At 40.7% G+C, this 15,705-nt stretch overlaps 1 protein-coding gene across 1 annotated transcript in view; it reads right to left on the reverse strand.

The window, feature by feature from the left end:
* Positions 1-15,705, reverse strand: part of ADAMTS14 (ADAM metallopeptidase with thrombospondin type 1 motif 14) — a 602,768-nt gene that overhangs the window by 229,467 nt on the left and 357,596 nt on the right. The window contains exon 8 of the mRNA XM_078640432.1: positions 3,786-3,929. Within this exon, the coding sequence (XP_078496558.1) occupies positions 3,786-3,929 (144 nt within the window). The remainder of the gene's footprint in view (positions 1-3,785; positions 3,930-15,705) is intronic.

The raw sequence follows: 15,705 nt of genomic DNA on the forward strand, positions 1-15,705 counted from the left end.
TAAATTATAATACCTTTTATTTATGTGTTTAAAAAACCAGCAATAATAAAAGGCATTGCTATTTACAATACCAATAGGTCAAAGTTTCTACAATGTGAGGCCTATTGTATTGCAAATTCTTGTTCTAACATGTTTATTTGAGGAGGTAAACGGTGGCTTTATGACTTAGGCCTGTTTCTTATCAAGGACTGCCCTTCGAAGATACTGAAGATATAAAAGACTCTTTACAGCCCCCACCTCCCTCGCGCCATCTATGTATAAGTGGATGAGACTACTCTTCCCCATTTCTTGTCTTCCATATTGTCAAATTCCATCCTTTACAGGCGTATGTTAAACATATATGTGGGTAGTACGTCCATGTGTAGGAAGCAGGGGGGTTGTCTCACCAGCTTTGTGCTGCTTATGCTGCAACAGCATGTCACACCGGAAGTCAGAAGGGAGCACCGAATAACGAGGAGATTTTTTTTTTCTCTCGTATCCTTTTTGTCAGGACTCGGGCTATTGCATGCGGGATGCAGACGCTGAACAGAATAACGCCTTCACCTTTTATTATTTAATGATCACTCAACCGCGCTGTGTGTGCCATTGATAAGTGGTGATAAAGTTTACTTAAGTTGGATCATGGGTGAAACACAGAGACCAAAGGGGAAGGACCCATTTGGTTGAAACATGGAGAGACAATAAAGCGGTCTCTGAGTGCAATTCCGCCCGTGGATGAGCTACATCTGCAAACGTGATGGGAGCGGAAAGTGCATGGTCAGGAAACAAATGCTGTTTAATGCCTGTGCATATACAAGGGGAACGGGCGCAGTGCGGCCTGTGTTTAGCCTTGGACAGCAACTGATGAGCAGGTTATGTCGAGAAAACAGATTCCAGGCTGTTCTGCAGTGTGTGCTTGCGTCTGCTGTGTGTGTTTGTGTGCATTGCGTTGCTCACTAAATATCCCCGCTCGTGGAGAAAGTGCTGTGGTGTATGCAATTTCCTTAATGCCGAGGCTTTTTCAATAAAGTGGTCCACATGTGTAACAAGCCCACACAGAATAAACAAGCACATGCAGCAGAACCAAATGTATGAAGAAGAAACAACCAAACTTATCTGAAAGGACCAGCAATGTAAACAAGAACATGCATTCTCGTGGAATGCTCACACAAAGAACCAGCCTGCTTATCAGCGCCGCGCACCTCGTGAACAGCACCGCGCGCCCCTCTGCAGACTCCCCCTGCATTCCAAAGGAACTGCTCACGAGGCGCGCGACGCGATCCGATTAAAGCAGCAGAAGTTCACGCGCGCAACGTTATCCTATGGGACAACGCTGCGCGCGCGGCCAGGTCTTGTCTCCACATTCCAACTCGTTGTCGGCTGAGCCGACAACTATAGTGCTCTCTGCGAGAGCGCGCTTTCACGCGCTTTTCCCAGCGAGCCCTAAAAAAGCATGTGTCCGCTTGGAATGAGTGCATTAGGGAGAGCATGCAGTCGTCCCCTGATCACCCCTTGCTCTCCCGAAGCCAACACAAGTTTAAATGGAGAATATGTCCAGAGTAACCTGCTTTCACTGTGCAAATGATTTACCATCCCAACTCATGGCAGATAATCGATGAATGGTCACACAGCTTTGATACATGGCACTGTGAATCATAAACAGGAGGAGGCTGCCCCTTTCACAACAATCCCTCCGCAACACCAATTTACAATTCAGAAGGGATCACTAAAAATACTTTGTGAGTCAGATAGGCTTTTTCGACTCGCAGAACAAATTTACACATTTAAAAACACTCTTCTGTGGGCGCACGTCTTGTGATTTTGCTAAACAAATCTTTTTTTGTTTACATTGTGTTTGCTCATAGTGGCACATGGTGCTTTTGATCTGGTGGGGGTAGGCATAATCTACTCTTCTGAGGCTACTGCCAATTACACAGAGCATATTTTCCATTGAAATGACCGCTTGAAATGGGAAACATCCTTTACAACGAAACTTTTACAACGCAGTGCTTTTACAACGCAGGTTTTACAACGAAAACCATTACAACGCATTGCGCTGGGGGGCGCTCTAGGATGGGGAATAGATTTAATTTACTATCCAACACCTTCCCTAGTGTCCACGGGGACAGGAGTTGGAATAGTAAATTAAACTATTCACTATCCAGCACCCCAAAGCGCTATGCGTTGTAAAGGTTTGCGTTGTAAAAACTGCGTTGTAATAGCATGCGTGGTAAAAGCATGCGTTGTAACGTCATACATCCGCTTGAAATGGCCGCTAACTTTTCATGCAGATTTCCTGCTAAATATATATATCATACAAAATATAACAGATGGAAATTCAATTTCTGTACATAATTGTCATTCGCGCATCACACAAGTAAAGTCTCTTCGTTTTTTTGATGGTATGAAAATCATTGTTTCCATCACACTTCAGAATTACAAGAAAACTATGTACCTCATTCAAACTTTTCTTGCTGCAGATATAGTCTGATATATTTGCAAGCTTCATTTATAAGTATTTAAATGCTGTTGTGTGTTAGAAAACAATTGTCATCCTTCAGCATTTCCTTTCATACTTCCTGGACCCTAGCAAGATTGTCACTTGGTTCACTTTACAAAATTCCCTCACTTTCCAATTGACGAGGGAAAAGTAAATACAACACTCCATGTTAAACAGCCGCTGCCGCTGCAGGTAAGTGCGGCGGGTCTGTGGGCTTGCTGGGGGGGACTTCGAGAGATCCATGAGGGAAAACTAATTATTTATTTCATTTTCCCTTGTGGTCACCTCTCGTACCCCCCCCCCCCACACACACACCTCCCCTCCAGGCTGGCCCCAATGCTCTTATCTGCAGGGCCCTGGGTTTAAAAATAACTTATGGATTGAAAATCACTACTGTGGAATTCCTTGTGTGCCCAGATGTTTTCAGGCAACCATAAACATGTCAGGATTACTCTGGTGATTCATTTTCCTGCTGGAGAGAGATTGGAGCTTTGTCTAGTGGCAGTTTTGATTCAACCTAAAGTAGCGGAGGGGGTTGTTGCTTCTGCAAAGAATGTGTACCATGCAGATCACAGAACTGAGTGTAGGTGAACAAGGAGTAACACTATAAGTAAAATGAAATGTATGTCAGAGAGGGGCTATGGAGAAATGAGGGGCACTGTTGGAGGGTAGTAGTGAAAAAATCTGTAGAGAAGGAGGTCAACAGTCAGTGCTTAATTTGTAAAGAAATAAGTGCCTGGGTACTCGTTAGGAGTCCTCTGCAGCTCTCACCACCCATTGCCCCTGTCAGCGCTGCCAATGACAGTACCAACAAAACTACTAACCATCACACTCTTACAAGTGTGACAATTCACGCACCCAACGTTAAAACAATAGCTTGGGTGGCACGTTTTAACAGGTTTTAATGTATATTCAAATATTAAGCAAGTGTTGTTGTGCTCATCTCTAAATTTGGCAATCTGTGTCACCGTTTGGCAGACTGTCATAAGTGCCAGTGTTGAAAATTAAGTGCTGGTTACCGAGCGCCATAAACCACCAGCTCAAATTGAGCACTAAGGGGTTTGGGGTCAAAAAGATTGTTGCTCCAGGTGCCACCAGTGCTAAAGCCGGCCCTGCCCACTATTGATTAGCAAAACATCAGGTAAACATCAGTTAATAAAAACCACAAAGGTTTCCTGGCATTCAATGGAGAAACAATGGAAATACAGCTAAATGTGTAATATGTTCACTACAGCACAATGGATGAAAAAACACATAGATATTGAGCAGATATCTTTTTAGAGGAAAGCAATGGAAAGTGACGTACTGTATGAATCGGTTCAGTTCCTGCTTGCTGCATCTGGACCAGTGGTAGCGGTGGAATGCAGCTTGCACTAAGGGAGCCATGATGCTGCCCATGCTGGTCTCATCAGCACACCGGTTGCCCTGGCCATCGTGTTCCATACCTAACCTGTTAAAAGAGTCAGTGAGTTGGGTTCTCAAAAATGGGCTGAACAAAATAATGATGAATCGGACTGAGATCAAGGTATAGTGCATCATGTACCATTGTGCTCACAAGCCCAAAGTAGTCATTCAGTGGTAGTTACAGTAAATCATCTGCGATCCACAGCAGCCTTCCAGGGTAATCAGAACTTGTTATCATCATCATCAACATTTTTATTTTCGATCACTTGGATCTTATAAAGTACATGTCACAGGATTATTACAAACATAGCAATCATGATTTAAAAAAATGTTTAAATAGGAGAAAAGTACAGCAAAACACAGCAATGCTTCATTAAAAAGAATTGGGGAAAATGGCCTATTTAACAACAGCATTGCTATATTTGATGTTACCCTTTCTAATTGTATATAGACCCTATGTACACAGTGGTTCCTGGAGCAACACACATAACCTTCGTTTTTGAATGATAAAATGTAAAACAAAGTTGGTGACCCAGTCCATACATACATATTAAAACAAAGGGCTTAAGGCCTAAGGACATACATCTCAAAGAATAAAATTGTACAAAAACCATCATACAGTATTGAATAGAATAGAAAAGTCACACAATACACTTCAAGCGTCTAATCCATAGGGCCAGCAGACATGTTGCTATGCGGAATACTACAGCTCTCCTATTGTCAGTGCTGAGAATTTGGAGCACCTCAAGGTAGTGTCTGGATCCAATACACCTGCATGGGGGGATAATCCACTTAGATCTAAAATGTTTGTAGTGAGAGCGAAAAAATAATAAATGATCGCCATATGCTGCAGAACACCCTGGTAGGGAGTGTCTTGTATCTAAATTGGAGAAACAATTTCCAGGCCATAGATGGGACAATCTCTTCAATAATGTGTTTCTATTGGGTATAGGGTTTCAAATCTGTGAATGCTAAAGTGAGCAACCACACAGCATTGGCCACACATTCCTCCTGGTTAAATTCCCAGTAAATTTCTTTGACCCTATCTCTGGAAATTTGGGCCATCTTCTCCGGGTCTGTCCAATATGTTTCCCAGCCTACACTGGTAAAGAAATCTCCACAAGGGCTCCAACACCAACTGAATGATTTTAACTCATTTTGTGATGAGCGAGAGCTGGAACTAAATGGGCGATTATGGCATATGGTGCCTCTGAAAGTGCATAGGTGCTACCTTATAGCCAAGAAAAGTACATTCCTCGAACAAAACAGTCAATTTTCCTTGAGAAATGGTCTTGAATATTTTGGACCCAAGCTACGATGCCCTTTTACGTCATTATTGGCACAAGGCATTAAAAATGCATTTATTTTGTGTTGGAATTCTAGTATATTGAAGGAAGACCGAAGTACATGTAGCAAACCCTGATTTTAATACTTCTTGAACAATGATCTCTTCCCACTTAGACATTCCAAGTCTTTCGATTATTTTAGCAATGCAAGACCTACTAGCAGTAGCTGTCCAGGATTAACCTCTCTGATTCTTAAATTATATTGTATATTCAGACCTTGGTCCTTAAGTGTCTCCTGCATTAGAAGGACCATTGAACCTATAGACCGGTCTATGTCAGTTCTATTGCTACTTTTTGCTGATGTTTGCAAATTTTCTCCTTGGCTCTGTTTCTGGCTGTTTGGTAAAAAAAAAATGTGGACATTTACACTCCAGATATTGGTTCTCGGTTCTTTTAACTGTGAAGCGCTGGAACCTCCCGGGGTTTGGTATGCCATGAACACCATAAATCAATAGTCATTAGGTGCCCAGTACTGTTGATATGTCCCGCCATATATCATGTTTCCTTTCCATACTGTTGTCTTCACCATGACTTCATTGGTTACGGTTATTATACTTCTACTTCATGAGAACCCTACTATTTCAAAATGGAAGTCGTTTCCACTTGTGTAAAACAGTTTGTCCCTACATTAAATGATAAACGAAGATAGCTTACTGTGAGATTTCTGCAGATGGAGAAGGGCAGAAGAGGTCCCATTTAGAAAGACACCTATACAATGGAACATTCCTGTGCAGAGATACAACTAGTTGACAGAGAGCCATGTATTAAGGTAGACTCCAATGTAAAGTATGACAACTGCATAAAGTAAATCACCTGCATAAAAGTCTCCTACATACAAAAGAGCAAGAGGGAAGAAAAAGTATGCAATTCTCCTGCTATTAAAAAGGGGAGTAGCTGCGTGGCCCACAGTGCCAAGGAGTGTACAGCCGCCGCCGCCACCAGCATGCACCAGTGCAGTTTTTTGCAACACTAGTTTGGTGGTGATATGAGACCTTGCTCCCCTGGGTAGATGAAGTGGATAATGCCTATCTAAATGCACGTTAGGGACAGATTAGCATGCACATGAATAAATAAAGGGGGGACAAAACCCTTAGAGTATTCTGGGTGACCACCAATTTTAACCACCCACATTCAGACTTGTAGGCTGGCTCTTTCTGCACCACCAGAATGTATACTATGATACTTGGCGCTGCGGGCTTTTTGCCGCTTAGTGAACAAAAATATCTGTCAGTCTGATCCACGGTCTTCCTCACTCCCTCTCCTCCACTTTTCTTATTTATTTATTTAGTTTGGTGTTTCATTTTCGGCCTCCAGACCACGTTGAGCCATTTGATATTATGGAAGGAGTCAGCTAATTGCAAGACATTGCAATGCAGGTTAATGCATTAGGCTGAGACTAGACTTGATATTCCCTGTCCACTATGGGGATCTCTTCACTAGGAATAAAAGTTAAAAGCTGAATCTGCTACATGTGCAAAGCTGTTAACTAGCCCCATGTCATTGGTAGGTCTATGTGAAATATGAAGTAGAAATGTGAAATAGGCAGAATCGCTTTTTTAGTTAGCCAAAGTGTAGACTTGACAGACTTGCCAACTTACACAGTGCCACTTTGTGTCACAAAAATATCGTCTCTCATCATGCCGTAGCCCGGTGAAGAGCTGGTATCACACGTTGGCAGGGAAGGTGAGCTTGAACCCACTGGGCTTAGTAGGTTTCAAGCATGTCTTTAAAGGCTCTAAGCAGCCGATGCCCATTAAGGAGTATGAAAATACTGAGGACATCAGTGGCATCCTCAGCAAGCTTTTGATCTTTTTAGGCGGGGGAGCTTGATGGGGGAGGGGCTGAAGTGCCTCCCAGGCAGTTCTATTGAAGCCCCAACCCTGAAAAAAATGCTTCTGTTTCTGAATTCCATGTGTCCTGAACTACTTAAAAGTTCAAGGATGTGTCGGCTTCCCATATTTTAGTGTTTGGCCGGCCATCAGCCAATCAGGGTGGTTTAACTACAGCGACTTCTTTTGATTGGCTGATATCAGCCAATCACAATAGCTGAAGCAGCAGTATCTGCTATGCTCAAAACGCAGTCCTGAAAGGTTTTACTTTCTACAGAGTGCTATTAACTTGATATGATATCCAAAAGAGACTATATGCGTAATATCCTTCCTCAAATAACAATGGTGGTCTGCGGTGTCTCTCTCAGTCGCTTGCTGGAATCTAAAAGGCAAACAGATGGTGGAAATTTATGAAACACATTTTGCTAAAGGTTTTTCCGGGTTGTAGGCATCCTTGGACCCTGTGTGCCTTTGTAAGTTTTGTATTGAATGAACAGAGCCCCATACAGAGCGAGAGAACCAGGCTTTGAGGAAGTTAAGGGCGGGGAGCAAAGTATTCCTGAGCTCCTCTAAATGTCTCCCAGAAGTGGACTGAATGAAAACCACAACACAGCTCCTATTAGTGTGGTAACATCTGTCTGCTCTTTTCTTCAGCACATTTGTCTTCCGGCCCGTGATATTTTCCTCATGCAATTGTTTGGTTTGTATTATTGGGCTGATAAATGACAAACGGAGAATTTTGGCTCTCATTCTGACCTTTGTGCAAGTGCCAAATCGGCTACAAAATCATGAAATTGTGACTTGGGACCAAACTGTGCATCATAAGGGTGTCCACGAGATTCACAACACGTGAAATCAGGCACACATTCGATTGGGGGAAAACATGTGCCATTAGAGAATTATCTCTCCTTCTGAGATGTGAAACTCGGAATGGTGCACATAGATACCATGAATCACTGACAGAATATCGACGTCAAAAATATCGGAGCCAAAATCTCAAGATCAAGAATATTGAAGTCCTATCTACGTTATGCTAAGTACAAAAATATCAGAAAAAAATATATCGTTGTCGAAAATATCGTTGTTAAAAATATTGTTTTTTAAAATGTTGAAAAATAATGTAAAATAAAGTAAAATAAAACATATATTTGAAATGAACATAGTTATATATATATGTTTAAAATAATAAGTAATACCTATAATGTAAACAAAAATGAAACATATACATATAAAATATAATATATATACTTACTTAATAATATTTAATATTAATTATTGTAATAACATACATTGTTAATAAACATTTTATAAACACATACATGCACATACAACAATATTATAAATACACATATAAAACATATATATAACAAATAAAATGAGAAAACAAATGATAAATGATACACTATATTAACTAAAACGGTAAATATTGGATAGCGTAGGGTTAAAAATTACTATTCCCACTCCAGAGAGTGCAAAAGTAAGGAAAGTGTTGGATAGCGTAGGGTTAAACATTACTATTCCAACTCCAGAGAGTGCAACAGTAGGGAAAGTGTTGGATAGAGTAGGGGTAAAAATTACTATTCCAACTCCAGAGAGTGCAACAGTAGGGAAAGTGTTGGATAGCGTAGGGGTAAACATTACTATTCCAACTCCAGAGAGGGCAACAGTTGGGAAAGTGTTGGATAGCGTAGGGGTAAAAATGACTATTCCAACTCCAGAGAGTACAACAGTAGGGAAAGTGTTGGATAGCGTAGGGGTAAAATTTACTATTCCAACTCCAGAGAGTGCAACAGCATGGAAAGTGTTGGAAAGCGTAGAGATTAAAATTACTATTCCAACTCCAGAGAGTGAAACAGTAGGGAAAGTGTTGGATAGCATTGGGGTAAAAATTACTATTTCCACTCCAGAGAGTGCAACAGTAGGGAAAGTGTTGGATATCGTAGGGGTAAAAATTACTATTCCAACTCCAGAGAGTGCTACAGTAGGGAAAGTGTTGGCTAGCATAGGGGAACAATTACTATTCCAACTTCAGAGAGTGCAACAGTAGGGAAAGTGTTGGATAGCATAGGAGTAAATATTACTATTCTAACTCCAGAGAGTGCAACGGTAGAGAAAGTGGTGGATAGCATAGAGGTTAAAATTACTATTCCCACTCCAGAGAGTACAACAGTAGGGAAAGTGTTGGATAGCGTAGGAGTAAAACTTACTATTCAGAATCCAGAGAGTGCAACAGTAGGGAAAGTGTTGGATAGCGTAGGGGTAGATATTACCATTCCAACTCCAGAGAGTGCTACAGTAGGGAAAGTGTTGGAAAGCGTAGGGGTAAAATGTACTATTCCCACTCCAGAGAGTGGGGTAAAAATAACTTACTAATAATTCTAATATATTTTATAAATAAATATTTTAATTATCAAATAACAATAAATTAATTAACAATACCAATAAATAATTACTTAAACTCAATGCATAATTAATCAAAAATTAAATTGATGATAAATACAATGAAATAATTACCAACTAATAATTAAATAACAAATAATGAATTTTCAATACCCAAAAACAATAATTATAACAACATATTTAGCAATTAATAATTAATTAACAACAAATTATTGATCAATACCAATAAATAATAATTAATCAGAATCAATTACCAATTATTAGTTAATGAACAATAAATTAATGTCCCAAACAAAAGGATATTGATTAATAAAAATGTATTACCAATTAATTATTAATTAACAATAAATTAGTTATCAATACTCAACAATAAAATAAATAATTACTTAATTACAATTACATTACTTTTCACCCTATTGCCCTATAAACTCACAACACACTTCAATAATACATTAATACACTTAATATAATTACCAATTAATCAATGAATAACAATTAATTACCAATTAATAACAATTAATTACCAATTAATAATTATTTAACATCAAATTAATTATCAATACCAATAAATAAAAATAAATAATTACACAATTACAATTAAATTACTTCCCACCCTATTTCCCTATAAACCCACAACCCGCTACAGAACTAAAATGCCAAATTTACTTAAAAATAATTACTTATTCCTAAAAAAATGTAATTAATTTTCTATAATTAAATTACTTCCCACCCAATTCCCCTATAAACCCACAACCCGCTACAGTACTAAAACGCATAATTTACTTAAAAAAATACTAACTTCTAAAAATGTTATACATATATTCTAAAACTAGTACAATAAATAACAAAAAATATAAACACAAACATATAAAATTCATAATAAAATACATAACACTAATATAAATATCGATATTAGTAACATCGATATTTTTGCTATCGATATTACTAACTTCATTATTAACAAAAACAATATTTCTTACCTTCAGGTCGATATTTTGGTCATCGATATTCTTGATTTCGATATTGTGTCCCTATTATATTTCCAACTCGATATTATTGTAGGTCGAAATTAAAAACTCGATGTTTAGACTGTTCACCAGATACCATACCATGAGTAACAGTATTTAAGAGACCGCGGACTTCTTTTAAAATCCATGAAATCTACGAGTAGTATGTTGCTGAATGAAACATCATGCACTGGAAAACACAGGGGCATATTTACTAAAAAATGCTGGAGTGTGGGGTTACGCCAAATTTGGCAACACCGCAGTCCAATATTTTTAAAACACAGGGATGAGCCATATTTACAAAAATACGGTGTACCCCCGTGTTTCCCCTAGCTCTGGCACTAAAAAAGCTGTCTAGCGCCAGCGCAGGCCCCCTTGGGCCATGTTGCAAGGGTGCCTGCACTGCAGGGGTGATTGTTTATGTACAAGAAGAGACACCTTCCTGCACATAAACAATCAATAATGGTGATTTGCTCTTTCTATCTGTGCTGCAGAATGCAGCACACATGGAAAGAGCTAAAAACGAGGAGAAATGAATTATTTCTCCTCGTATCGCTATTCTAAGACCATGTATTCCTTGGCCTTCATTTTTGCCACTACCCCAGCATAGTAAATCTAGGAGGAGCGTCAAAAAGCAAAGGGTGTTGCGGTGGTAAGCCCACTGCAACACTCATTGCCTACCCGTTTGCTGCAGCAGACTGCGGTGAAAAGGGGCATATTTAAAAGGTCACCAAGTAAATATATGAAAAGATGCTACGCCACCGGAGCGTCAGAAAAAGTGATGGTCCGGTGGCGAAAGGGACTTGTAAATATGCCTCACAATGTTCCACATGAATGTTATGGCTCAATTAATTGCTCAGTGCTCTGATGTTTCTACCCCATACGTTTTAAGGCATGGGCAAAGTGGGCAATTGCCCAGGGCCCCCAGTGTCACATGTACCCCCTGGAAAATGACCCTTCTTTCACTTTATCTTTGTTGAGTGTTCATTCAACCTCTGTTCTCTCTCTGCCCACCTCCATTACTCTCTCTCTCTCTCTCTCTCTCTCTCTGTCATTTAAAAGATTCTTGGGTCCCTAATAAATATATGTACTTCAATATTTTGGGCATCATAGAGGCTTGCATTTTTCCGAATAAGGAGCCCAAAAATATGTCTGGCCCAGGACCTCAAAAATCCTTAACATTAAACTGTTTCTACGCGGAATTTCCATAGCTCCAAAATGTTGCAAGTAATGTCCACTGAAATTGTTGTTCTTTTTTCTATAATTACCCAGTTTGCACATGGTATGTTGAGTCGTCTAGTAACATCATGCATTGGTGCATAAAACAGGACTACCCATTTGCCTCTATTTTTAATCTCGTGTAATACGAAATGGAGCAAAGTCAAGTCTCACTTGCCATATTACGGGAACCTTTGTTGAGACGCATTTTGCTTTAAAAATATTTTACATATTTATTTTTTGAATTTTGAATCAGTGATGCAGTACAGAAACGTAAAGCAGCTTAAATGCCACAGCACGAGTGCCATTGTGTGAAATTAATTTCTACCACTTCGAAAGGGGCAAAAGGACATACTGTGGCATCAATGTAATTACTGGAAATCGTCTCCTTAATGCATTTCCTCTGAATTATAGTCTTGTTACATCAGAGACCGAGGTAGGACGCCATCAGGCCTCCGTCTTGGGAGGGTGCCACTTGACAAGTTAGTGTCTGGCATTAACACAGTCATAAAAGACCATTGTGACGTTCTTTGGGTGGACCACCCAATGATGTACAGATCTCCTTTTTGAATACTTGACTAGTGCATTGTGTGTACATCTTGCGCAGCTCTTACATTTGAGAATAAGGCCCTTCTTGAGTCATTGATCTTATAATGCAGGACAAGTACCAAAGAGGAAAGGCCAATTGCAGTCTGTTTTATTAGCAAACACGGAAAACAATGAAGTTTTGCCTTTTGTATTACTCCCTTTTATATTACTCCCTAATTCTGTCTTTCTCGTTACGCTCCCTATGTAGGCGAAAGTGAGTCCTAGGCAACCTTAATTCCTCACAGGAAAATCGATTCATTCCTATATCCATTTGCTGATAATTTATTGCCTTTCTTTCCGTTCTAATATAAATACCCCATACTGTTATCAATACATTGCAACATCCACGTCAACTCCTATTTTTTTTCTGTGACCATCGAGAGACAGCAGCTTCGCCTTCGACCCATGTGCAAGGTCATCTCTTTTATTATTTATATTGCATTGATAGATAAATTCAATGAAAATTGCCATGTTTTGAATATGACACGTTATTTCGCATGCCATTACTTCGCATGCTATTACTACCCGGTTATTAGTTTGTATACCATTACATTGAAAGTATTAATGTATGCAAAGTAAAATCTTGCCCAGTAATAAAAATGGTATGCGTAATAACGTGTTTCAAATGTTTAAAACACAATACTACAATAAATAATAAATAGAAATACACTACCCTACACATCTAAAAAAATAAAAAAAAACTACCAAAACACTAAAACACTACACTACCATACACTACTGAAACACCACTACATTACCCTAAACCCTAAATCACTACCCCCTGCATGAACATACACATTCCCCTACCCCGGTCCCTACACTCATTCGTTACCCATCACAACCCCTGACACGTCACTAAACACTAAAACAGTAAACTACACTACACTAACACCACAACACTACCCTAAAACCTAAAACACTACCCCCAGCACGACCCTGCCCCAAGCCCCAGTCCTGTCCCTACTTTCAAAAACTACCCTGCACGACTCCCGACACTACCCTAAATCCTAAAACAGTACCCTACACTACGCAAACTCTACAACACTACCCTAAACCCTAAAACACTACCCTAGCACAACCCTGCCCCTCGCCACAGTCCCTTCACAACCTCCCAACACTACCCTGCATGACCCCCCGACACTACCCTAAACTCCAAAAGACTACCCTACACTACACAAACACCACAACACTATCCTAACCCCTAAAACACTACCCTCAGCACGACACTGCCCCTCCCCCAGTCCTGTCCCTACACTGAAACACTACCCTGCACGACATCCCAACACTACCCTAAAGCCTAAAACACTACCACACTCTACTCAAACTCCACAACACTACCCTAAACCCTAAAACAATACTCCAGCACAACACTGCCCCCAGCCCCAGTTCTGTCCCTATTCACAAACACTACCCTGCACAACCCCCGACACTACCCTAAACCCTAAAACATTACCAGTGGCATAACGAAAAGTGAGGGGGCCTCCCTGCACGGTACTTAGGGGGGCACCCTTCCGGGCTCAATTAGGAGCTCTCCCGGCAAGAGTTCAGTGCCGAGGAGGCCCCTTGGAGCAAGGGGCCCCCTCGCACCGCGTGGGCTGCGGGGGCCTGTGTTACGCACCTGAACATTACCCTACACTACACTAACACCACAACACTACCCTAAACCCTAAAACACTACCCCCAGCACGACCCTGCCCCTACCCGCAGTCCTGTCCCTACTCCTAAACACTACCTTTCACGACCCCCTACACTACCCTAAACCCAAATACACTACTTTACACTACACAAACACAAGTACGCTACCCTGCACTACTCTACACAGCCCTCCACGACCCTCCACAACCCCTCTTACCTCTCTCTCCTCGTGGTTCCTCCAAGCGTGGTTCCTCTCTTCTCTCTCCTCCTGCTTCCTGTGTTGTGCTCCGGATTCCTCCATCGAGCACGTCGTTGTGACGAAATGGAAAAGCGCCCGTTTCCTCACAAAGAAGTGAAGTCATTACAACGCATGCGTTGTAACAACACATGCGATGTAACAACTTGCGTAGTACAGGCTACACGGTGTTACATCGCATGCGTTGTAACGCATGTGAAGTAATGGTACGCGGACTAATGTCTGCGTACTAATGGCTGCTAACGCCATGCTTTATTTCCTTGAAGGCAATCTACTTCCCTGGAGCCCACAACATATAGGTGTGTTTATATCCCTTCTCCGCAGTGGAAATGCATGTAGTCCACCCTTAGAAGGCGAATCTTCGCATACATTTCAAGGAAAAGAGGCAAACAGAAATATTTCCCAAAATGTCCAAATAAGTTAGTGTTCAATGCATTTTGTATAGCCCCTCCCTTTCCTGGCCTCAAAATATAAATTAAGTATTGCCAGTACACTGCTTTACCTGCAGATTGCCATGGTACTGCGCCCAGTATACAGGCTTAAGTATCTACAGAGGCTAGCTCTTTGAATCTGGTTCTTCTCAACTACCCCAGCAGAATACATATACTATGCATATAAATTTACCCAAGCATATAAAACGTCTAAGATTGGAGAGAACACAGACTTGAAGTTTTAGGTGTTTCATTTTTTCCTTGTCTCTGTCACTGTATGTATCTGTTATGAATGACCGGGCGTTTTTTTCTATTTTGCCTCAGACCGAAGCATTTACTGCATCAAGGCTGCATTTCACTGGTACTGCCGTCTTAAAATCATGTCTAAAATTGAAATTTTGCTTTCACAGGTGGCTCACACATCATACAAATATAATAATTAACTGGGTTGACAGAAGGTTACATTTCATTTTAAAGGCCATTATTACCAACATTTAGCATGATCAACCCCACCTTCTAAAATCACTGTAACCTATGCGTCATGTCCCCCACCACCCATGCCGCATGTCACGGTTCAACCAGGAGGGAAGGTTTCCTGGATGAGTCCTTCCGGTGGGATATGGAAAAGCTTGGATATCCAGGAAGACACACAAGAAAAGTGCTTCGCAAGCATGGCCCACCTTGGGGCACCTCCTTCTCTGCAGGAGCATGTCCCCACTCCTCATTTATTTTTGGCCCAGGTCATGACGTTGGGTGGACATGTCTCAAAGTGCAAAAAGGGCTTTCTAAGCTTTTGAAGGCTACAATGTTATAAGGGTCAATGGGAAGTATATTTTTCAGTTGCCCCTTAGTATTTAAGGAAACAGAGGAAAGCGTTCTGAGACGAGGAAGTGGCCAACAGGCATGCGTAAGTTTCACTTGGAAGACACATGAACTGAAAAACTGGCCTCTAGTCTTACCCTACTCACCAACCTTGTGAGTGCTATTCTTTAAGGGGTGGAAACCTATTGCAATGTTCATCTATGAAATTAATTTGAGCTGTGAATATGTGAGTATGGTATTCAGATTGAGAAGGATAGTGGAGGGATAGAAAAGGGAAAAGGTTTGCATTT

The sequence above is a fragment of the Lissotriton helveticus genome, chromosome 5_1 (assembly GCF_964261635.1).
Source record: "Lissotriton helveticus chromosome 5_1, aLisHel1.1, whole genome shotgun sequence".
In the NCBI taxonomy this organism is placed as follows: domain Eukaryota; kingdom Metazoa; phylum Chordata; class Amphibia; order Caudata; family Salamandridae; genus Lissotriton; species Lissotriton helveticus.